Source organism: Mobula birostris, chromosome 1 (genome assembly GCF_030028105.1).
Source record: "Mobula birostris isolate sMobBir1 chromosome 1, sMobBir1.hap1, whole genome shotgun sequence".
Classification (NCBI taxonomy): domain Eukaryota; kingdom Metazoa; phylum Chordata; class Chondrichthyes; order Myliobatiformes; family Myliobatidae; genus Mobula; species Mobula birostris.
Window position 1 is genome coordinate 149,540,800 of NC_092370.1, and position 25,766 is coordinate 149,566,565.

Sequence of the window (25,766 nt, forward strand, 5' to 3'; positions counted from 1 at the left end):
ACATCAGATGTGGACTTGCCCAAAAACAACTGTTCCCAATTAACTCTCCCTAGCTCCTCCCTAATGCCCTTGTAATCTGCCCTGCTCCAATTTAAAACTCTCCCACAAGGACCACACTTACCCTTATCTATAGCCAGCTTGTGGTCACTGTTCCATAATCGCTCACCCACTGAAAGGTCGGTCAGCTGGCCAGGCTCATTACCAGGATCAGTAAACTCCGTCCTCTCGATGGACTATGTCCATGTTGATTTAAGAAACCCTCCTGGATGGACCTACCAAGTTCTGTCCCATCTAAACCACTCGCACTAAGAAGGTGCCAGTTGATATGAGGGAAGTTGAAGTCCCTCATGACAACAACCCTATTATTTTTACCCCTTTCTTTAATCCGCCTGCATATCTGTTCCTCAATGTCCCCATGGCTATTAGGGGGGCAGGTCTGTTATACAATCCCATCACTGTTCCTATCTTTGAGTTTAATCCATGTAGACTCAGTGGACAAGCTCTCCATTATTGTTCCCTGTGAGTGCAGCTGTAATTTGTCCCCGATTTGCAGCATAACTCCCCACTCCCACTTTTTACCTCCCTCTCTCTTTTTGAAAGTATTGAAACTCTGGGATATTCACCACCCATTCCTGTCCCTCTCTTAACCAAGTCCAGTTTGGGGATATATTCTGTTGTAGGCTGATGATGTACAAGTTCTCATTGTATCCTGTTGGTTTACACCCAGCCTGTAAGGAAGAGCCGCCAGGCAGATTACTGGGGCCCCTGGGGAGAGTGGGGAGAGTGCGGCCGGACATGTGGAATTGGCGTTACCTTCCGAGAGCGTGGCTGTTACTCGAACCGGTGAGTAGGGGAGCTGGGAGCCCGGTTCGATGTGAAACCGCACCGCACTGTGCCTGATTGTGTGAGGTGGCACAACTGCAGGCTGTGAGGTGGGGTGCTTGGTGGAGGGGGTTTGAACCAGAAGACTGCTACTGTAGCAGACCGTCACGTCAATATCTATCACCGAGACTGTCACCTCCCCCCGGCCACCCCCCGGCCAGCAGCTGGCTCCACCTGCTCCTTCCTCGCTCCATTTTCTATGTCTGCCTCCAACTATCGTGTCTCCCCACTCCACCCCTCTCCTCCTCTACCCCTCATCCTTCACCCTTCTCAATCCATCAATCACCTCCGACTCCTTCATCACCATTCCCTGTCTCCTCTTTATCCCAGCCACTCTTAGCCAGATCAACAGTTACTTCCTTCCCTCTCTTCCCCTCCCATCCCCTCCCCAACAGACGCTGCTCAACCCACGGACTCACAGTCAGCAGGTTGTGTATTGCTTGGCACCAATCACTTGGTGCATGGCAGGTGTAGATGGGAGCTTGCTCTGGGGGAAATTTGGAAATGAGAGTTCTTCCTAATTCCAAACATCACCTCTGGCTCCACTTCGTGTTATCTCTAAATGAGACTGAACATCTTTGCATTGGAAAAGATCTCTCCTACCTGCTTCCACTCTCTCTCCAGGAACCCTCTCTCATAAGGTTATGAATCTTTTACATATTAACAAACCCGCAGTAACCCAATGGATTCCCTTCAGGGCAAACTGTCTGTTTAAGGTTTTGATTGAATACAGGTGACAACAAATAGGAGAGCAAGGCCCTGACCGTGTTGTGGTGTTGGACAATTCAGAAGCACGGGGTAAGGAAATGGCCCAGAATGGGCTCAGTGGTGTTGGGGTTGAAAGTGCACAACATTATAAAATATTTACGTGCTGGCCTTCCAATAAACAGAAAATAAAGTTCCTTACTAGCAGATATTCTCAGCAGCTCACTGCATTGTTAAAAACTTTATCTGACAGAGTGCTGGGGTTGGAGTCAGGGAATTCCTGTCAGATTCCATCTTTTTACTGTTCTTCCCGGTACCAAGATTCTGCAATGGTTCCGGAGCACTAGAAAATTGCAAATGTCACTCCACTCTTCAAGAAGGGAGAGAGGCAGAAGAAAGGAAATTGTAGGTCAGTTAGTCTGACCCCAGTGGTTTGGACGCTGTTGGAGGCCAATATTAAGATGAGCTCTCAGGATTCTTGGAAGCAGATGATAAAGTAGGCCAAAGTCAGTATTCTATTTTGCATGAAATGTTCCTTTGATTTCTCTCATCTTCTTGAATCAATCTATTGTTTTTCCAATTCTGTTGGCTTCTTTAGCTTCTTTGCATCACTCCTTTAAGTAGGTTTCCTGCTTTCCTGCTATCTTCTTGAATTTTGCATTTAGTTGGAGGTTTTTGTTCCAATCTCCATTGGCCTTCACTTGTCTTCACTGCCCAGCCTGTTGTAGAGCCTGCACTTCTGTAATACTCCTTACTTCTGTCCATGGTTCCTCTGGCTTTCTCTAATCCATTGAATCTGTTCTTCACCTCCACAGCATATTCTTCAGGGATGCTATCAACATCAAACTTTGCTGTTACAGGTTTCCCCCGCCATCCGAAGGTAGAGTGTTCCTATGAAACAGTTCGTAAGCCGGAATGTCGTAAAGCGAAGAAGCAATTACCATTTATTTATATGGGAAAATTTTGTGAGCGTTTCCAGACCCAAAAAATAACCTACCAAATCATGCCAAATAATACATAAAATCTAGAATAACAGTAACATATAGTAAAAGCAGGAATGATGTGATAAATACACAGCTTATATAAAGTAGAAATACTTTTCCACAATCATTACTGAACTGTTCTCCGTAGCGAAACTCTCACGCAAGCGCTGTCGGCAAGAACACTCTCACTCACAACAGTGTGTTGCTGTTGTAAAGTAACCTTTAAACTATGAAGCTGCCAAATCATACCAAATAACACGTAAAAATACACAGCCAATATAAAGTAGAAATAACGTATGTACAGTGTAGTATCACTGACCGGAATTGGGGAAGCGCAGAGCACACTGATGATGGTGTGTTAGGCTGAGTCGGAGGTTGGGGTGGTGCAGTGGCCCCCACCTTCCAGGCAGTGAACCGATCCGCGAAGCACGCCGCGGTAGCCAGGAGGCACACAGCACATCTTTAAGAAAAAAAGCCGAAATAAACATGCTAATTATTAGATGCCACTTGGCACGTAATTGTTGGCCCAGATCAGTGCCGATTGCCAATTACATTGCCTCTGATCTGGGCTGACAATTACGCGTCGGGCGGCACCTAGTTAATTAGCATGTTTATTTCGGCTTTTTTCTTAAAGATGTGCTGTGTGTCTCCTGGCTACTGCTGCATTGACTTCTTGACTTCTCTAACTTCCGCTAATGTCCCACCTCCCCCTCGTACCCCATCCGTTAGTTATATACACACATTCTTTCTCTCACTCTCCTTTTCTCCCTCTGTCCCTCTGACTATACCCCTTGCCCATCCTCTGGGTTTCCCCCCCCCCCCTTTTCCTTCTCCCTGGGCCTCCTGTCCCATGATCCTCTCATATCCCTTTTGCCAATCACCTGTCCAGCTCTTGGCTCCATCCCTCCCCCTCCTGTCTTCTCCTATCATTTCGGATCTCCCCCTCCCCCTCCCACTTTCAAATCTCTTACTAGCTCTTCCTTCAGTTAGTCCTGACGAAGGGTCTCGGCCTGAAACATCGACTGTATACCTCTTCCTAGAGATGCTGCCTGGCCTGCTGCGTTCACCAGCAACTTTGATGTGTGTTGCTGTTGTAAAAAAATATTTTTTATAATGATGATTAGTGAGGCACAGAGAGATGTTGTGCCTTCTCTAAAACGTTGATCAAGCCCAGCATGTCAAGCTCACAAAATGGAGAATAGAGTGTCTTCACAAAATGGCAGCCTCCATCCCCAAGCATGCGGCAAGAACAAAGCCAATTAGTCTGTCTGCTTCCACTGCCCTCGATTCATTTGAATTCACTGATATGTAGATTGTCATTCTTTCTGGCCAGCAATGCATAGATAGAGTGGATGTGGAGAGGATGATTCCTTTGGTGGGAGGGTCAGAACCAATGGGTACAGCAAAAGAGGGACGTCCATTTAGAACAGAGATGAGGGGGATTCCTTTAGCCAGAAGGTAGCGAAACACAGATGGCTGTGGCAGCCAAGTCATTGGATCTATCTAAAGTGGAGATTGATGTGTTCTTGAACATATCAAGGTGTCAAAGTTTACAGGGAGAAGATAGGAGAATGGGGTTGAGAGGGATAATAAATCAGCCATGATGAAATAGTGGAGCAGACTCAATGGGCTGAATGGCCTAATTCTGCTCCTGTTTCTTATGGTTTTGTTCTTGCAGTGGGTGGTGGTAGTGCAGCAGGTAGTTCCAGAATATTGTCCTGCTACCAGCGTGTGTAGAGGCACCTTTCACCCACTGCCTGGGGTTTTGGACAGAGATTTCCGATATGTCCCACTCCCTCAATCCGACTGCGGGGACAAGAATTAAAGTCAAAGAAGAGTTTATTGTCATGTACATGAGTGCAGTGAAAAACTTACTTGTAGCAGGATCTCAGGTACGTAGCATCTGATAAACAAGAAAATCATAAATTATACATTTTTTCAAAAAAGAACACATTCAGGACAAAGAAAGTTTGTTTTTGTGGGAAGTGATCAAAGTGGTTACAGGTGTGCCAAACCTTAGTGATTAGGGTTGTGCTGCTTGGTTCAAGAAACGAATGGTTGAAGGGAAATAGTTGTCCTTGAACCCTCTCCCAGCATAGCCTCACTGTCCCCACAGTCCTTCCCCTACTTATCTCTTCCTTGGCTATGCCCAGGGTTGGTTAAAGGGGATGGAGTTGGAACCTACAACTTGATTTGAAGGTAGTAAGTAGATCCTGAGGTAAGGTGGAGTGGACAACAGGACCTTGTGGGATGGGAAGTGGTCAGAGAGACACGCAGCACCAAAACTAATCTTTTGGTCCAACTTGTCTGTGCTGACCAAGGTACCCGTATAAACCAGTCCCGTTTCCCTACGTTTGGTCCCTATCCCTCTAAACCTTTCATATCCATTTAGCTGCCCAAATATCTCCAAACATGAACTCTGCTACTTCCACTGGCAGCTCGTTCCATAAACCCACCACCATCTGTGTGAAAAACTTGCCCCTCAGGCCCCCTTTAAATTTCCCATTCACCATAACCCATGCCCTCTGGATTTGCTCTCCCCTGACTGATCATTCACCTCATGATTTTATAAACCCCTCGGCCTCATTTGCTCCAGGGAAAACACTTGCAGCCTCTCTCCATATAACTCAAGTCTTGCTGTCCTGGGAGGATTATGGTGAATGTTTTTTGCTCCCTTTCTAGTTTAACGATGTGCAGTTCTAGGTGACCAGAGAGCGCACAGTACTCCAGATGCATCACCTCCCATCTGTTGTATTCAGTGTGCCCCATCAAATGATGCCAAGTGTGTTGTTTTTCATTGAGTCTGTGGCTGCAGGAGAAATGAGTGCTGCAAGTTTTGGAAGCATTTATGGACTATGACTAATAATACAATTTAATCCTTGTTGGTTAGTGATTCATCAGCAGAGTTCAAACGTGAGTGTGTTTGTTCAAACCAAAGTTGAGTCAAGTAGGAATGGGTGTGGTTGTAATTTGCTAAGAGCGCTCTGATGATTAAAATATAGAACAGTACAGCACCTCCAGCTCATGATAGTCCAAACAAAGGTGTAATTGTTCATTCTTTACCTCTCTTATATGATCACAAGACACTGCCTGATATTAAGAACATCAGGTCAGGTCTACCCCACATGTGAGTTGCTAGATAGCAATGGAGCTGGGCTTATTGCGTACCTTGTTGTCACCTGGAGTTGTGGCATACCATTGTGTGGAGGCAATAAGCAAACCAACGAATGGAGAAAGTGATTGTCCTGGACACTTTTATTGTGATTGTAAGACCCTTTTGGACATTGGTAATGCGGAATGATGCAAGTCCAATGCACTGGTTTATTGGTGAGACCAATGGTGGGAAAGCAGTGTTTCATTGGTTGTTGTGTAGAGAGGAGGTGGTGTGGGAGTGAGCACTGGGCATGTTGGAATTCTGGCTGGGTTGGGGGCTGGCCCTGCCCATTGGTGTTGCCCTCTAGTGTTCACTCAGTGGAAGACCAGCTGCATTGTTTTCATCTGATGTGTGATGAGGAACTGCTACGTGCTTGTTCTTGCAGAAACCTGGCTCCAGGCTAACATCCCATGCATCATCTCTCTGCAGGCTAGGTAGCTCAGGGACTTGGGCTATATATTTTTTGTGACTGTGTTTTTCTGCCTGTGTGCTGTGTGACTGTTGGTGCTGTGCTTTGCATTGTGGCCCGTGAGGAACGCTGTTTTGTTTGGTTGTATTCATGTGTATGGGTGCCAACTACTCCAAGATCAGTCTCACGCTCCCCCCCCCCCCCCCACAGAGCCCTCCATTTTTCTATCATCCATGTGGTTATCTAAGACAGGGGTCCCCAACCTTTTTTGCACCACGGACCAGTTTAATATTGACAATATTCTTGCAGACTGGCCGACGGGGGGGAGGTGTTAATCACGACCGGAATATAGGTGATAAGTCAACAATAAGTCACTTATCAGCGGCTAATACACTCAATTTTGTTTCTAAAAGGGTTTATCTAATGAATTTAATATTAAACACACAACGCATATTTTCCTCGCATGAATATAGTGAAAAGTCATAAGGGGGTTCCTTATGTCCAGTGTATTCTGCAATTTAGTTTTCGTTGTATTAATTGCAGAAAACCCTGCTTCACAGAGATATGATGTTGGAAATGGAAGCAACGTTGGAAGTGGTTATCTCAGGATATTCAGCCTTGACTTTGATCCAGAATGCCGGCAGAGATGTTATGTCAAACATACTTTTCAGCCCACCGTCATTTGCAAGCTCGAGGAGTTGATCTTCTTCCCGCGCTGACATGCATGATTTACTAGGGACATTCACAAATAGGTCACAGACCCACTCCTTTGCATGTCTTGGGTCATTTGCGGTTGGGAAGTAACGCTCAAATTCTGTCGTCAGTGAAGATAGGTGTTCATGCACTAGCTGTGTGCCTCAGTCTCTCCCAAATTCCCAGCTAATATTGGGAACATGTCAAATATGTCCCTGTCCACTCACTGTCCCCACAGTTCCAGTTTGGCTGTGAAAGCAGACACTTTATCTGCCAACTTGAAGACAGTTGTCATTCTCCCCTGAAGTGACAAATTGAGTTCATTGAGCAGGTTGAAGATGTCACACAGATAAGTGAGTTTTGCTATCCACTCCTCATCACTGAAGTTTTCTGCCAGTGGTGACTTTTTTCCTGTAAGAGATCTCTGTAGCTGCTCTCTTAACTCAGAAACCCTGGCCAGGGCTCTTCTCCCTTACACACCTGACCTCAGTGTGTAAGAGAAGGCGTTTGTGTTCTGCATCCATTTCCTTGCAAAGCTGCTCAAACAGATGTGAGTTCAGGGCTTTTGCTTTGATGTGATTAATAACTTCAACAACGTCACTCAATACACTGTTAAGATCAGGTGACATTTTTCGGCTAGCCAGCATTTCACTGTGTGTGACACAGTGTGTAGACTGGCTTTCAGGAGCAACTTCTTGTCTCAGGTAGTGAAACCAGACTCGTTAAGCCGTTCCAACAGCTGTGCTTTGATGTCCTCCGCTATGTCATCGATTTTCCTTGAATCTGTGGTAGCTGAAAGAGAAACCTGTGCCATCTTATTAGCTGCAGCCTCTCCCAACGGTTCACGGCACATGTCCTTGGCAGCAGGCAGAATCAATTCTTCACCGACTGTGAAAGGCTTCTTAGCCTTAGCAACATGGCCAGCCACTAAGTACGATGCTCTCAGAGCAGCAGCATTTGTGGAGGTGGTGGCTCTCAGCACTTGCTTCTGTTCTGTTTGCTCACGTTTTTTCCGCTCAAAAGACTCAACGGGTTTGTCTTTAAGTGCAGGGTGCTTGGACTCAAGCTGCTGAAGCAGTTTTGAGGGCTTCATTGCCTCATTAGACAGCTTGTCTCCACATATCACACACAGGGGGCTTGGAGCATGCAAGTCACCGGTCGCAATAAAGCCATATTTTATGTGCGACTCATTGTATTTTCTGTTGAAGGAAGCTTTCTTTTTTTTTGCAGTCTCGGCCTCAGCTGTCTCTGCATTATCTTCATCATTAGGCCTTTTATGTCCCCTACCATCTCTTCCAAAGAAACTCTCAAGCGACATTTGTTTTTTTACTCATCAAGTAGTTGTAGGTTAATGACTGACTGATGACCTCGCGTGGGTAATGACCTCACATGTGTTCAAGTTCAACAGTGGTATGAAAATGAATGAGGAAAGATGCAGCTGACTCGTATCGTTTCCTCATGGCCCGGTAGCACATGCTTTGCAGCCCGACCGGTCCGCGGCCCGGTGGTTGGAGACCACTGATCTAAGAGTCTCTTAGGTGTCCCTAATGTATCTGTCTCTACCACCACCCTTGGCAGGATATTCCATGCACCCACTATTCTCTCTGTAAAAAAACCCCACCGTGACATCTTCCAGGCACCTTAAAGTTATACTCTCTTGTGTTAGCTATTTCTACCAGGCTGTCCACTTTGTCTGTGCCTCTCATCATCTTGTATATCTCTGTCGAGTCACCCCTCGTACTCCTTTTGCTTCAAAGAGAAAACCCAAGCTCGCTCAACCTCCCCCCATAAGACGTGCTCTCTAATCCAGGCAGCATTGGTTGTTAGAGAGGTTGGCTCTTTGATACAGTTTTCTCCAAAGACTGTGCACATCAGAGGCTGAAATGACACTGCTGTTGCTTCTCAACTCCAGAGACGCAGGTTCAATCCTGAACCCGGATGTTGTCTGTGTGGAGTAAACGCTGGAGGAACTCAGCAGGCCAGGCAGCATCTCTGGAAAAGAGTAAACAGTCGATGTTTCGGGCCGAGGCCCTTCATCTGGACTGGAGCAAAAATATGAGAAGTCATATGAAGGTGGGGAGAGGGGAGGAAGAAATACAAGGGGGTAGGAGATAGGTGAAACCGAGAGAGGGGGAAAGGGAAAGTAAAGAGCTGGGAAGTCGATTGGTGAAAGAGATGAAGAGCTGGAGAAGGGGAAATCTGACAGGAGAGGACCAAAGGCCATGGAAGAAAGGAAGGGGGAGGAGCCCCAGAGGGTGGTGATGGGTAACTAAGGAAATAAGGTGAAAGAGGGAAATGGTGAAAAAGAGGGAGGCGGCCATTACTGAAAACTCAAGAAATCAATGTTCATACCATCAGGTTGGAGACGGAATACAAGGTGTTGCTCCTCCACCCTGAGTGTGGCCGCATTGTGGCAATAGGGAAGGTCATGGACTGACATGTCGGAATGGAAATGGGAAATGGAATTAAAATGGGCAGCCGCTGGAAGATCCCGCTTCTGGTGGACAGCGAGGCGGTCTCCCAATCTGCATCGGGTCTCACTGATACACAGGAGGCCACACTGGGAGCACTGGACACAGACTCACAGGTGAAGTGTCACTTCACCTGGAAGGACATTTGGGGACCTGAATGGTAGTGAGGGAGGAGGTGTAGGGGCAGATGTGGCACTTGTTCTGCTTGCAAGGATAAGTTCGGGGAGGGAGATCAGTGGGGAGGGAAAATGGACAAGAGAGTCATATAGGGAGCGATCCATACAGAAGGTGGCGGGGGGGGAATGCGCATGGCGGTGGGATCCCATTGGAGGTGGCAGGAGTTTTGGAGAATTATGTGGTGGACGTAGAGGCTGATGGAGTGGTAGGTGAGGACAAGAGGAACCCTATCCCTGGTAGGGTGGTGGGAGGATGGGGTGAGGCCAGCATTGATGTTGGAGGAAGGGAAGCCCCTTTCTTTGACGAAGGAGGACATCTCCTTTGTTCGGGAATGAAAAGCCTCATCCTGAGAGCAGATGGGGCAGAGGCAGAGGAACTGAGAGAAGGGGATGGCGATTTCACAAGCAACAGGGCAGGAAGAGGTATAGTCCAGGTGGCTGTGAAATATCAGTAGATAAGCTGTCTCCAGAGATAGAGACAGAAAGGGGAGCGGGGTGTTAGAAGTGGACCAGGTAAATTTGAGGGCAGGGTGGAAGTTGGTGAAGTTGACAAGCTCAGCATAGGTGCAGGAAGCAGCGTCAATGCAGTCCTTAATGTAGTGTAGGAAAAGTGCGGGAGGGTCAGTGTAGGCTTGGAACATAGATTGTTTCATGTAGCCGTGGCAGGCAGGCGTAGCTGGGACCCATGGGAGTATCCGTGGCTACACCTTTTGTTTGAAAGAAGTGGGAGATGCCAAAGGAGAAATTATTGAGCGTGAGGACAAGTTCCGCTAGACGGTGGAGAGTGGTGGTGGAGGGGAACCGGTTGGGTCTGGTGTCCAGAAAGAAACAGAGAGCTTTGAGGCCTTCCTGGTGGGGGATGGAGGTATGTAGGGACTGGACATCTATAGTAAAAATAAGATGATGGGGGCCAGGGAATGTGAAATCTTGAAAAGATCCAGAGCGTGAAGTGTCACGGATGTAGGTAGGAAGGGACTGAACTAGGGGGGATAAAACAGAGTCGAGGTAAGCCGATATGAGTTCAGTGGGGCAGGAACAAGCTGAAACAATGGGTCTACCTGGACAAGCGGGTTTGTGGATTCTGGGTAGGAGGTAGAAACGGGAGGTACGGGCTGTGGGAACTTTGAGATTGGTGGCGGTGGATGGGAGATCTCCAGTGTCAATAAGGTTGGTGACGGTGTGGGAGGCAATGGCCTGGTGTTCCTTAGTGGAGTCCTATTCGTGGGGTAAGCATGAGGAGGTGTCTGATAGTTGTTGCTGGGCCTCAGCAAGGTAGAGGTCAGTACGCCAGACTACGACAGCAACCCCCCCTTATCTGCGGGTTTGATGGTAAGGTTAGGATTGGTAAGGAGGGAGTAGGGAGCTGGGCATTCAGAAAGAGTGAGGTTGGAATAAGAGAGAGGAGTGTTAAAGTCTAGATGGTTAATGTCCCATTGGCAGTTGCCAATGAAAAGGTCCAGATCAGGCAGAAGACCAGGGTGGGGTGTCCAGGAAGAGGAGGAGAGTTGAAGAAGGGAGAAAGGGTCATTGGTGTCGGGTGGGGAGTCCTTGCCAAAGAATTAGGCTCGGAGACAGAGGCGGCTGAAGTAGAGCTCAGTGTTGTGCTGGGTGTGGGACTCACTGAGATGTGGGCGCAGGAGGACAAAGGAGAGACCCTTACTGAGGACAGACTGTTCTGTCTCAGAGAGGGGAAGGTCGGAGGGACTGGTTGACAAAAGAGAGACCCTTACTGAGGACAGGATGTTCTGTCTCAGAGAGAGGAAGGTCAGAGGTACTGGTTGACAAAGGAGAGGCCCTTACTGAGGACAGACTGTTCTGTCTCAGAGAGGGGAAGGTCAGAGGGACTGGTTGACAAAGGAGGGGCCCTTACTGAGGACAGACTGTTCTGTCTCAGAGAGGGGAAGGTCGGAGGGACTGGTTGACAAAGGAGAGGCCCTTACTGAGGACAGACTGTTCTGTCTCAGAGAGAGGAAGGTCAGAGGTACTGGTAGAGACCTGGCATAGATGACAGCTGGGATCGGTGAGGGGAGCGGGTGGGAAAATGGTTGGTCGCCCGAGGGGAAGGGAGGTTTGGGGTGTTCAGGGAAGGAGAGGTAAGAAGAAGATGAAGTCTCCGTTGACCCAAGAGCTGGTGGTGGGTGAGCTCCCTGTGACTACCTGGGTTTCCTTTGAAACATAGAAAACCTACAGCACAATACAGGCCCTTCGGCCCACAAATTTGTGCCGAACATGTCCCTACCTTAGAAATTACAGGGCTTACCTACAGCCCTCTATTTTACTAAGCTCCAAGTACCTATCTAAATGTTTCTTAAAAGACCTCATCTTATCCGTCTCCACCACCGTTGCCGGCGGCCCATTCCACGCACTCACCACTCTCTGAGTAAAACAACTTACCCCTGACATCTCCTCTGTACCTACTCCCCAGCACCATAAACCTGTGTCCTCTTGTGGCAACCATTTCAGCCCTGGGAAAAAGCCTCTGACTATCCACATGATCAATGCCTCTCATCATCTTATACACCTCTATCTGATCACCTCTGTCGCTCCAAGGAGAAAAGACCGAGTTCACTCAACCTGTTCTCATAAGGCATGCTCCCCAGTCCAGGTGGGTGAGCTCCCTGTGACTACTTGGGTCTCCTTCGGCTGCTCTGGTTTCGTCTCACATCGTCTGTGGTTTGGTAGTTTTGTAGGTTGCACAGACTCTCGGGGTAGCGCAGTCGCGTAGTGGTTGGCTTAACACTTGTGTCTCAGATTCAGACCCACTGCTGTCTGTCAGGAGTTGAATGTTTCCTATGTGACTGCTGGGGTTTCCTCACACAGTCCCAAGGGGTACGGGTTAGTAGGTTAATTGGTCACGTAGATGTGATTGGGCGGCATGGGCTCATTGGTCTGGAAGGGCCAGGCACTCGGTATCTATCTGGGGAGACAGCTGACGATCAGTACATTGAGGTGAGTGCGGGCAGACCAGGATGGACTCAATAGGTGGACCCTTGGTGGAAAAGAACTCTGAACACTCTTATGTCAACTGTAACAGGAGAGCTTTGCCCATTTAACCCCTTTGCCTTGGTGGGATGTACGGGCCAGATAGACCATACATTTGTGTGGTGTTGATGATCAGGGTACACTGGGTTCAGGAACTCTCTCACATCTGAGGCACTGAGCTAGGCGTCGAACTCCAGGACAAGGTTCTGCTCTCTCAGCAATGCAGGACATCAGCCAGAGCACCACAGAACCCAGCGGCAAGCGGGAATTTGTGTCAATGAACAAGAGTTTCTGCTGTAGGGACCTGGAGCTTGGAATTCCCTTCCCAGGATGGAGATAAAACAACTTGACCTTCTGCTGTGATACCAAAGTTAAAACTTGTCCTATCTTGGACAAAGTATTCCTCCTCTCAGGGCATTGCAAGGGTTTGAGAAACCTTATGCTGTCTTGGGTTAACTGATGCCTTAAGCTTTTGTGTAAACTCAGTTGTTTACCCTCTATACCAAAATCAGAATCAGGTTTATTACCACCGGCATGTGTCGTGAAATTTGTTAACTTAGCGGCAGCGGTTCAACGCAATATACTAACAAAACTAAAATAATAATAGTGGTGGTGGTGGCATCCGTTAGTCTCACGAGACCATGGATCTGCGCCTGGAAAGTCTTGCTTCAGTCTGCGTTAGAGCAGCATCTGTTGTGGCTGTAGAGTTCCACACGGGAGTGACAGTCTTGGCTGCAGCGACTGCACTTGAAGGCGCTGTCCTCCAGTGTTGTCTTGGTGCTGTTTTTCCGATGAGTGCGCTTTTCTTCAGCAGCAAGCCTCAGCTTCTCTTCTCCTCTTTTTAGACCTCTGCGTAGTTCCAGCCTCCAGTGAGAGTGATTGCTTGCGATGTCCTCCCACCTCTTGACTTTCGTTTTCAGTGACTTCATGTCTCTCTTGCAAACGTCTTTGAAACGAAGATGAGGCAGTCCTTGTGCTCTCTTACCGGAGGCCAGTTCCCCGTACAGCAGGTCTTTCGGGATCCTCCCGTCTGACATGCAGTGTACGCGGCCCAGCCAGCGGAGTCGGCGCTGTTGGAGCAGGGTGAAGAGGCTGGGTATCTGGGCACGGGCCAGGACCTCATTGTTGGTGACTCGGTCAGTCCACGTGACGCCCAGGATGCGTCTCAGGCTGCGAAGGTGGAAAGCGTTGAGACGCCGCTCTTGTCTGCAGTAGAGGCTGCAGGTCTTGCTGCCGTAAAGCAGTGTGCTGAGGACGTAGGCCCTGTAGACTGCAACTTTGGTGTGCGTCATCAGCTTTCTGTTCTCCCAGACTCTCTTTGTCAGCCTGGCGAATGTTGAGGCTGCTCGTCCGATCCGTCTATTGATCTCGGGGTCTAGGGAGAGGCTGTCCGTGATGGTGGAGCCAAGGTATGTAAACTCGTGAACTACCGCCAGCTCGTAGTTGTTGATGGTAATGGCAGGGGGGTGCTCATTGCCTTGGCCCAACACATTGGTTTTCTTCAGGCTGAGTAATAATAAACAAATTAAGTAAATCAGTTACAGTATATGTATATTGAATAGATCAAAACAGAAATAATATATATTTAAAAAGTGAGGTAGTTTTCAAGGATTCAATATCCATTCAGGAATTGGATGGCAGAGGGGAAGAAGCTGTTCCTGAATCACTGAGTGTGTGCCTTCAGGCTTCTGTATCTCCTACCTGATGGTAACAGTGAGAAAAGGGCATGTCCTGTGTGCTGGAGGTCCTTAATAGTGGACATTGCCTTTCTGAGACACCGCTCCCTTTGTAGGCTAGTACTCAAGATGGAGCTGACTAGATTTACAACCTTCTGCAGCTTCTTTTGCTCCTGTGCAGTAGCCCCTCCATACCAGACAGTGAATGCAGCCTGTCAGAATGCTCTTCACGGTACATCTATAGAAGTTTCTGAGTGTATTTGTTGACATGCCAAACCTCTTCATTGCCTTCTTTATAACTACATTGATATGTTGGGACCAATTTAGATCCTCAGAGATCTTGACACCCAGGAACTTGAAGCTGCTCACTCTCTCCACTTCTGATCCCTCTATGAGGATTGGTGTGTGTTCCTTCATCTTACCCTTCCTGAAGTCCACAATCAGCTCTTTCGTCTTACTGATGTTGAGTGCCAGGTTGTATATCTCACTCCTGTTCACCCTCTCGTCACCTCCTGAGATTCTACCAACAATGGTTGTATTGTCAGCAAATTTATAGATGGTACTTGAGCTATGCCTAGCCACGCAGTCATGTGTATACAGAGAGTAGAGCAGTGGGCTAAGTACACACCCCTGAGGTGCACCACATAAAATATTGGAAGAAGGCCAGAAAGCATCTAGGGAGGGGAATGAATGGTTATTGTTTCAGGCCAAGACCCTTCATCAGCACATGTCAACCCGCCATAGCCCTCGTTCAGTTGTTCCATTTAATGTCAGAGAATGTATACAATATACAACCTGAAATTCTTACTCTCCGCAAAACAGAAGAGTGTGCCACAGAGCGAGTAACAGTCAAAATGTTAGAACCTCAAAGTCCCCTTCTCCCCCTCCCATGCACAAAAACAGCAAAGCATCAACACCCCCCCAACAATTTCAGCAAAAAAGCATCGGCACCCTCCACACACCAAGCAAGCAATAGCAAAGGTCTCAGGAGAGACCATGGTCTGTAGTACAGAAATACTAATTGTTCAGTTGGCCAGTTTGACCTGCTACAGCCCCTGTCTGTCCCTAATAAAGGGGTAGAGGGGGGTGTCATGTGATGACGTGGGATTGAGATGTGTAAATCCAGCTCTCCCATAAAAAATCAGCAAAGTGCCGTTTAAACAAAGTAAAGTTAATAAATACTTTCCGAAAACTACTTATAAACTTCGTGAGACTACTCTACGATATGCCTCATAAACTGCAACAGAAGAAGTCTGATGTTGTGAGATCGCCGCAAGATGGGAAGAGAAAAGGGCCTACTGCAGCGATGGAGCCTCTGATTCAGGTTGAATCTCCTTCGGAGGAGACGCATTTTATCTCTGGCATAGAAGAACAGGGAGCAATGGCGGCGGTAGCGGTCTCTCGGAAGAAGATGCCGGAAATGCGCATGCCCAAAGAAGTGTGCATGTGCAAATTGACACAACTTAAACTACAAGAACCGACGGCCACTGCAACTGAAAGTGACTCAGAGTCAGAATTGGATACCGCAGAGAATACAGATGAAGAAGAGGAGGAAGAACTGGAAGAGACTGGAAGTAAAGGAGATGACGGAGACATAAGAGAGGCTTTATTGCAATTAACGGCTGAACTAAGAAAATTAAGAACAGAGCTTAGAGACGTGAAGATATGCTATGATAAAGCTATGAAAAGACAGGATAAAATAGATAAGAAACTTCAGAAGATGGAAAGAACAATGGAGCATATTAACGATAAAGTGGAAAAAACAGAAAACGATATGCTTGTCTGGAACACGGAAAGAAATCAACTCTTGGAGAAAGTGGACGTGTTGGAAAAGTTTAGTAGACGTAATAATATTAAAATTGTTAGTCCTAAAGAAGGTATAGAGGGAGATAATCCAATAGAATTTTTTCAAAGATGGATCCCAAAAACCTTGCAAATGAAAGAAGAAGACCGATCAATTGAAATTGAGCGGGTACATAGAGCTCTAAGACCAAAACCACAAGATGACCAATATCCACGGTCAATTTTAATAAAATTCTTAAGATTTCAAGACAAAGAAAGGATTCTACAGGCGGCTGCCCAAGCTGCCAAGAAGAGAAAAGGGCCACTGATGATAGAAGGGAAGAAATTTTTTTTCTACCCTGACATAAGTTATGAACTTTTGAAGAGAAGGAAGAAATTTAATCCAGTGAAAAAAGCCCTATGGGATCACGGTTATCAATCTATATTGCGTTATCCTGCAACCTTGAAGATTTTTTTGGCTGGTGGAGAAAAAAGATTTTTTGACGATTACCGGAAAGCGGAGGAGTTTGTGCAAGACTCTCTGAATATTCACCAGATACAAGAACAAACCCAGGGGAGCAAGATGGATTGAAGATGAAGACTGGATCAAGGATTAGGCCTGTTGGATTTTTAGGCGGATGAATATATAAATGTATTATTAATTATATGAGGGAGGGGAAGAAAGGTTAAAATTTGAGGAATACTAGCTGGGAATAATGACATTAATTTTTTTTTATATATACAATTTTTTGTTACGGGGGAGCTGGAAGAAATACTGACCAATCGCTACGTTATTCATGTGAGGGAGTTAGATATGGCCCTTGTGGCTACGGGGGTCAGGGGGTATGGAGGGAAGGCTGGTACAGGGTTCTGAGTTGGATGATCAGCCATGATCATAATAAATGGTGGTGCAGGCTCGAAGGGCCGAATGGCCTACTCCTGCACTTATTTTCTATGTTTCTATGTGTGCAAGCGTGGCAATAGCCACGACCCGCAAAATGGAGGGGGGTGGTGCTGTGTATCTTTTCATTCACAACTTTAGTGGGGGGATATTTTGTTTTTTCTTTTTTTGTATCTTATCTATCTTATTTTTCTTTTTGCCTGGATGATTGGGAGGGAAACACATAGCAACATGGTGAAGTTCAAAGAGATTCCCCAGGGAACTATGAGAGTTGAGAAGCTAAGTAATGTTTTAGATTTTAAGAGATAAATATGAAACATTTTTGAATATTTGGAGCCCTTATTTACAGCTTCGATGATAAAGATCTTGGTTCCTTGGGGAAAGTAACAAATATATATAAAATTTATTTTTAATCCCATGGAGCACGTGCAAACCTTCCAATATTCAGGCGGTTCTTTTTTTTCTTCTTTTTTTCTTTTCTCTTTAGGTAGGAGTATATATCGGAGGGGGAGGGTTAAGGGGAGGGGGGAGGGTAGATATTATTTTCTCATGTATTCACTTTGAAAACTCAATAAAAATAATATATAAAAAAATAAAGGGGTAGAGAGGCATCACACAGTGAGAGGGGAGACAACTCACTGGTTACAATGTCGCATTGCATTTCTTTTGAGTTCTGCAACTCGACAATCGGCAGCAAACTTTTCCCATGGGAGAGGGAGAGGGAGATAGATAGTTATTGGCCAAGTACAGGGATCTCTGGTTGACCCTCTGTCTCCGATATTCCGCTTTTCTCCTGTGATGCTTCATTTGGCGGCACCAGCATAGAACTGGCTTATCCACGGGGCTGCAAAGCCTCGGGACCATGAAGGCGCTCTCGTCTTCTAGGCCACGCGCATGGGATATTGAAAAATGGCCACTTGGTGAGCCCCAGCAGCAGGAACCATCACCATAAAGAACCGCAGTTTGATTGCAGCTGTAGGTCACGGGCACTGACAGAACCCATCCATCTTGAAAAGGTTAAAAAAAAAGAGGCATTAACTGTAGAGATTAAGCTGCTTCCACAGATGAGCTCGAAGAAGCTGCTGTCCAGCTCTGCCAGAAGCAAGATTCTGTCGTCTGATCCAACACATTCAGCTGGCCACAGGTCACACTCCCACCTCATGCTTATGGGTGACACTCCAGCCTTTGCTCATGGGTTACACTCCCACCTTTGATCTTGGGTGGAACTCCCATCTGGTGCTCAGGAACGGAACTCCCTATCCAGTCAGTCATGGAGCTGGGGCACCAAGTCAGCTGAAGAGATACTACACTGAGATCCATTCTGCCGCCTGGGTGGGTGGCGCTGTCCTGTCTCCTGCCCCTCAACATTTGCAAACCACAGATGTATCTCCCCTGCTGGTGGGAGCTATATCAGTGAATATTGTAGTGGTATTTCCTTCATTATTGCCATGTCCACATTTCAAAGGCACCCCTTTGTGGCGATCACTGCGGAGATCCCACTCGGTGCCTTTAGGGACAGACTGCCATCTGGTACTCATTGGGGGAATGGGTTTAGCCAAAGTCACAGGCTTGGGTTCCCTGTTTTACTTCCCATATCCTTACATAGAACATAGAACATAGAATAGTACAGCACAATACAATGTTGTGTCGGCCCTCAAACCCTGCCTCCCATATAAGCCCCCACCTTAGATTCCTCCATATACCTGTCTAATTCCTCCATATACCTGTCTTACAAAATAGCTTTTTAAACTGAAAAATAGCATAGCTAACTTTTCTGCTGTGGCTACCAAGAGAAGTCAAAGCCAACATAAAAGTCAAAGAGAGGGCATATAATAGAGCAAAAATTAATGTTAGGAGATTGGAAAGCTTTTAAAAACCAATAGAAGGCAAATAAAAAAGACATTAAGAAGGTAAAGATGGAATATGAAGATAAGCTAACCAGTAATATTAAAGAGGATTCCAGAAGTTTCTTTAGATACATAAAGTGTAAAAGAGAGGCGAGAGTGGATATCGGACCACTGGAAAATGGGGGATAATAAAATGGCAGGCAAACTGAATATTTTGCATCAATCTTCACTGTGGAAGACAGTAGCAGTATGATGGAAGTTCCAGGTGTCAGGAGTCATGAAGTGTGTGAAGTTACCATTACTAGGGAGAAGGTTCTTGGGAAACTGAAAGGTCTGAAGGTAGATAAGTCACCTGGACCAGATGGTGTACACCCCAGGGTTCTGAAAGAGGTGGCTGAAGAGATTGTGGAGGATTAGTAATGATTTTTCAAGAATCATTAGATTCTGGAATGGTTCCGGAAGACTGGAAAATTGCAAATGTCACTCCACTCTTCAAGAAGAGAGAGAGGCAGAAGAAAGGAAACTATAGGCCAGTTAGTCTGACCTCAGTGGTTGGGAAGATGTTGGAGTTGAGGATGTAGTTTTGGGGTACTTGGAGGCACTTGATAAAACAGACCATAGTCAGCATGGTTTCCTCAAGGGAAAATCTTGCCTGACAGATTTGTTGGAATTCCTTAAAGAGGACCAAGCAGAATAGACAAAGAAGATGTTGTGTACTTGGATTTTCAGAAGGCCTTTGACAAGGTGCCACACATGAGGCTGTTTAACAAGCTAAGAGCCCATGGTATTACAGGGAAGATTCTAGCATGGATAAATCAGTGGCGGATTGGCAGGAGGCAGAGTGTGGAAATAAAGGGAGCCTCTTCCTGCTGGCTGCCGGTGACTAGTGATGTTCCACAGGGGTCTGTGTGAGGACCGATTCTTTTTACATTGTACGTCAATGAATTGGATGATGGAATTGATGGCTTTGATGCAAAGTTTGCAAGTGATACAAATATAGGTGGGGGATCAGGTAGTTTTGAGGAAGTTGAGAGGCTACAGAAGGACTAAAACAGATTAGGAGAATGGGTAAAGAAATGGCAGATGGAATACAATGTCAGGAAGGGTATGGTCATGCGCTTCGGTAGAAGAAATAAAAGGGTTGACTATTTTCTAAATGGAGAAAAAATACATAAAGCTGAGGTGGAAAGGGACTTGGGAGTCCTTGTGCAGGATTCTCTAAAGATTAATTTGCGGGTTGAGTCTGTGGTGAGGAAGGCAAATGCAGTGTTAGCATTCATTTCAAGAGGACAAGAATATAAAAGCAAGGATGTAATGTTGAGACTTTATAAATACTGGTGAGGCCTCACTTGGAGTATTGTAAGCAGGTCTGGACCCTTTATCTTAGAAAGGATGTGCTGACACCGGAGAGGGTTCAAAAGAGGTTCACAAAAATGATTCCAGGATTGAATCGCTTGTCATTTGAAGAGTGTTTGATAGCTCTGGGCCTGTATTCACTAGATTCAGAAGAATGAGGGGTGATCTAATTGAAACCTATCGAATGGTGAAAGGCCTTGATAGAGTGGATATGGAGAGATGTTTCCTATGATGGGAAAGTCTAAGACCAGAGGACACAGCCTCAGAATAGAGGAGTGTCCATTTAGAATGGAGATGAGGAGGAATTTCTTTAGCCAGAGAGTGGTGAATCTGTGGAATTCTCTGCAGCGGTGGACAACAAATCTTTATATATATTTAAGGCAGAGGTTGATAGAATCCTGACTGGTCAGAGCATGAACAGATACGGGGAGAAGGCATGAGACTGGGGCTGAGAGGAAAATTGGATCAGCCATGATGGTGGCCTAATTCCGCTCCTATCTCTTATGGCCTTAGAGAAATGCCTCCAAAAGTTGAGTTTCCAGACCAGCCCTTCATTAGATTAACATTAGATTATACATCAGTGGGGTATAACAGCTGTTTATTGGCTTGCACCAAGCTGTATAATTTAGTGGTGTTTTGCAGTAATAAGGGTAATGTAATGGATGGAAATGTACAGAATTCACAGGCTTCACTTTCAGAGGATGGTCTGACGTGATGAAGTAAATATGTAAAGCACTTTTACTGTGCTTTGTGTTCAGCGTTGGGAGTTCAATGAATGAGTTGTTATGGTTTTTCTTAAACATAAAATGCTTCTGCCGTTTGTAATTGTGACAACTTGCCTCTGAACAGAGTGGTAGTTGCTGGGGAGGCTGCACAGGAACGTTGTATTGCTCCAGAATCATTGAGTACAACCCGTAGAAGTGTGAGTGAACAATACAATGTCTTTCCTGTCAGGACCTGACGCTGGTGCTTCACTTCAGTTGGAAAATCTTAATTTGCTGTTTTTCTCATTCCCATTAGTGCCTCTTCACTTTTGCTGAACTGCTTTCTGGTGCTTCACTGTATGAAGGTGGTCTCCCAGTGGCCAGTCAACATGGAGCATCATCTGAATGCTGTGTAGAAGTGTGTCCGTGGGCTGGGTCCTTGCATTTGATGACCAGCACTTCCTGCCCACAGCACCCCCCAACCATCTTACTAGCCAGTCACCTTCTTAGGGGACAGAATAACAATTCTGTTTGCTGTTGACAGTCTCGAGCTCAACCGATTCCCCTCTCTGAGACCCCCCGATTCCCCTCTCTGAGACCCCGATCCCCCTCTCAGCCCTCTGATTCCCCCCTCTCAGCCCCCCATCCCCCCTCTGAGACCGCCCAATCCCCCACTCTGAGACCGCCCAATCCCCCACTCTGAGACCCCCGATCCCCCTCTCTGAGACCCCCCATCCCCCTCTCTGAGACCCCCTGATCTCCCTCTCTGAGCCCCCCCATCCCTCCTCTGAGACCAAACGATCCCCCACTCTGAGACCCCCCGATTCCCCTCTCTGAGACCCCCGATCCCCCTCTCTGAGACCCCCCCAATCCCCCGTCTGAGACCCCCAATTCCCCTCTCTGAGTGCCCCGATTTGCTGCTTCTATCTCTCCTGATTTGCTTTCCTTGACACACCTGAATCGCCTCTCTCATCCCTCCTGAATTACTTCTCTCATCCCTCCTGAATCACTTCTCTCATCCCTCCTGAGTCACCTCTCTCATCCCTCCTGAATCGCCTCTCTCATCCCTCCTGAATCGCCTCTCTCATCCCTCCTGAATCGCCTCTCTCATCCCTCCTGAATCGCCTCTCTCATCCCTCCTGAATCGCCTCTCTCATCCCTCCTGAATCGCCTCTCTCATCCCTCCTGATTTGCATCTCTCATCCCACCTGATTTGCCCCTCTCATCCCTCCTGAATCACCTCTCTCATCCCTCCTGATTTGCCTCTCTCATCCCTCCTGAATCACTTCTCTCATCCCTCCTGAATCGCCTCTCATCCCACCTGATTTGCCTCTCTCATCCCTCCTGATGTGCCTCTCTCATCCCTCCTGAATCACCTCTCTCGTCCCTCCTGATGTGCCTCTCTCGTCCCTCCTGAATCGCCTATCTCATCCCTCCAGATGTCTCTGGTGTGTGTTCTCTTACTCTGCCTGAGTGCCACATTGGTTCCTACCTCTTCTGCAGCTCCTTCATTTTCTTAACTACGGCGTCAACAGCTCTCGAAAACTTAAGGTTCCCTAAACCTGTTATCCTCGTCTTTTATTCTAACTGGATTATAATAACTCTGTACTCTTAAAATTTCACTTTTGAAGGCCTCCCATTTACCAAGTACACCTTTCCCAGAAAACAGCATGTCCCCATGCACACTTCGCAGATCATTTCTGATACCATCAGAATTGCCTTTTCTCCATTTTGGAACCTCCACCTGAAGACCAGACCAATCTTTCTCCATAATCGCCTTGAAACTAATTGCATCGTGATCACTGGATGCAAAGTATTGCCCTCCACAAACTTCTGTGACCTGCCCTTCCCTGTCCAATATGCATTCTAGTTTTACACTCTCTGTTGTTGGGACTTCTGTGTGCTGACTAAGGAAACTTTACTGAGCACATTCGACAAACTCTTTGTCACTCTGCCCTTTTATAGTAGAAGAGTCCTGTGAAGGTCTGGCTGTATCCACGATTCACTGAAGTTTATGCAGGCACGGTACGGTTAGCCTTCTCCCTTCGTAACTGGATGTTTGTATTATGCCCAGCAGGAGTCACTTCACAGCATTTGAAAGTGGCCCAAAAGGTAATTGGCCCAATGGAATGGGCCAAGGCTCAGGCCCAACGGAATGGACCAAGGCTCGGGCCCAAGGGGAATGGGCCAAGGCTGGGACCCACGTGGAATGGGCCAAGGCTCAGGCCCAACGGAATGGACCAAGTCTCGGGCCCACGTGGAATGGGCCAAGGCTCAGGCCCAACGGAATGGACCAAGGCTCGGGCCCAAGGGGAATGGGCCAAGGCTCGGGCCCAAGGGGAATGGACCAAGGCTCGGGCCCAAGCGGAATGGGCCAAGGCTCGGGCCCAAGCGGAATGGGCCAAGGCTCGGGCCCAAGCGGAATGGGCCAAGGCTCGGGCCCAAGCGGAATGGGCCAAGGCTCGGGCCCAAGCGGAATGGGCCAAGGCTCGGGCCCAAGCGGAATGGGCCAAGGCTCAGGCCCACGTGGAATGCACCAAGGCTCAGGCCGAACAGAATGGACCAAGGCTCAGGCCCACGTGGAATGGAGCAAGGCTCAATCTGGGACCTCTGGCCCATGTGTCAACCAGCATCATGGAGGTCTAAGCATTGCCACTACCTCCAAGTCTTCCTGTAAACCAAGCTGACGTTTCTGCCCAGGAGCAGATGTTGAATGCCCTGCCTCCAATCTCAGCTGGATTGGAGAATTTCATGGCTAGAGTTCAAGGAAGGGCTGGCTGATTTGGTCTGTTCTTCCACCACTATGTGGCTACTATAAGAAACCCTGTCCCCTGCACCAATCCCTCAGCCAAGCGTTCTCCTGCCAAATCATCCTATTCTTATCTTTATTGGCATGTGACACAGGCAGCAAACTAGAGATTACTACCTTGGATCAGCTTTCTATCTAGCTCCCTTCAGGACATTCCCACCTTGCTACCTATGTCATTGGCGCCAACATGCACCAAGACTTCTGGCTGCTCATCCTCCTCCTTCAGAATGCTATGGACATCTCCTTAGCTTTCGGGGGCCTTACCTTAAGCCTCTGGTTGTAGATACTTCTGTTATGGGGAAGAGTCTCCTTATATCTACCTCTACCTTCCCTCTGCCTCTCATAATTTTGCATTCTTTCATGACCCACCACCCCGCACACTGCCTCCCTCCCCCACGCCAAAGAAAACAAAACTTGCCTGTCCAGTCTCTCCAAAAACCCATTTGTTCTTGTTGGGCCTTTGTTGCTCTGGGTTTCCTGGAACAGCCTGAGATGTGAGTTTACTGCTTCAGGCACCCAGGCCTTGTGCATCATCTCCACATGATGCCCAAGGCCTGGTGGAGTGGAATGGGTGGGCAGCCTTAACAGGCTATGGAATTGGAATCCTTTGCTGCCAGGAAGGAGATGAGGCAAGCTCTGGGTTAATGCAGCCCTCTCTGAGATCCTTGTGCTGAACTCTAGGGCTGAGCTGTGGCTCTACATATCCCTGCCATTTTTGTAGCTTCTGCTCCCAGAATGGGGATCCTGCACTGTCTAATGGTTTAATCTGAACTCCTGTAACAATGTATGTGCCTCCTCAAACCGCAGATTTTCACCTTCTTTACAGGAGAACTGGTGGGAGCAATTGTCTGGGACCACTGAGAGACTACCGTGTTTGCAACGTGCAGGTAGGTGATGCAGCTCTGTGACCCTGGGGTGATGGGCGTCCCCTGAGGTGGGGGGCTGTGGCCAGGGAGGGTGCTGGTAGGGAGCGGTGTGCTGAGATCAGAGGCTGCAGTTAACACTAGGCTGGTGGGAGGGAGGAGATTCAGCCAAATGATTGGGACCTGAAACGGCTTAATGGCTGGGAGGACCAGAGTTGGCCGGTGGTCCCACATTTGGCTCAGGAGGAGCTGACTGTGGGGGGAGAGGTTGCTGAGGGTCTGAATTGTCTGAGGGGTGGGGAGGAGGGAGGGGGAGTGGGAGGGTCCCAGTTCCGATAGCTGTGTTGTGGTTTGAAGGGAGGGATTCCTGTGCTGAAATGGTTTTCAACATTTTCGAAGTTTACTGTCTTCACTCATGTGCTGTCTGTCAGTGATTGGCTGGGGGTGTCGGGAGTAAATTAGTTTATTATAGTCACGTGCCCCAAAGTGCAGTGTAAAGCTTTGTTTTCAAAGATTTGTTTCCATGTACAGTGCACAGATTTGCAGCCATCATCCAGATCACATAGGGTGTCACATTTATAGAGAAAGTGCACGGAGCCTAAATGACACACGGTAGATTCTGAGGACCGTCTTATCACTGGGGACCTTCATTAGTCTAAGAGTCGGGTGGAGGCAGTCCTTGAGCCTGTTGGTTTGTGCTTTCAGACTAGGCAGGGGAGAGGAGAGAACGCCCCAGGTGAGTAGGCTTTTTCATGAGGCTGACTGTGAGAAGTCTGAGGAGCAGAGACTGGTTTCTCTCATGTGCTGAGTTGTGCCCACAGCTCTCTGTGTTGTGCCCACGGCTCCCTGTAGTCGTGCCCACGGCTCTGTGCATTGTGCCCACGGCTCTGTGCATTGTGCCTACAGTTCTCTGACTTGTGCCCACGGCTCTCTGACTTGTGCCCATGGCTCTGTGCATTGTGCCCACGGTTCTCTGAGTTGTGCCCACAGCTCTCTGTGTTGTGCCCACAGCTCTCTGCGTTGTGCCCACGGCTCCCTGTAGTCGTGCCCACGGCTCTGTGCATTGTGCCTACAGTTCTCTGACTTGTGCCCACGGCTCTCTGACTTGTGCCCATGGCTCTGTGCATTGTGCCCACGGTTCTCTGTGTTGTGCCCACAGCTCTCTGCGTTGTGCCCACGGCTCCCTGTAGTCGTGCCCATGGCTCTGTGCATTGTGCCCACGGCTCTGTGCATTGTGCCTACAGTTCTCTGACTTGTGCCCACGGCTCTCTGACTTGTGCCCATGGCTCTATACGTTGTGCCCACGGTTCTCTGAGTTGTGCCCATGGCTCTGCAGTTGTGCCCACGGCTCTCTGAGTTGTGCCCATGGCTCT

At 47.7% G+C, this 25,766-nt stretch overlaps 1 protein-coding gene across 1 annotated transcript in view; it reads left to right on the forward strand.

The window, feature by feature from the left end:
- The window catches only part of LOC140192050 (papilin-like), an 89,474-nt gene that overhangs the window by 26,749 nt on the left and 36,959 nt on the right, over positions 1–25,766 (forward strand). The window contains exons 2-3 of the mRNA XM_072249914.1: positions 728–843; positions 24,357–24,417. Of these exons, the coding sequence (XP_072106015.1) occupies positions 728–843; positions 24,357–24,417 (177 nt within the window). The remainder of the gene's footprint in view (positions 1–727; positions 844–24,356; positions 24,418–25,766) is intronic.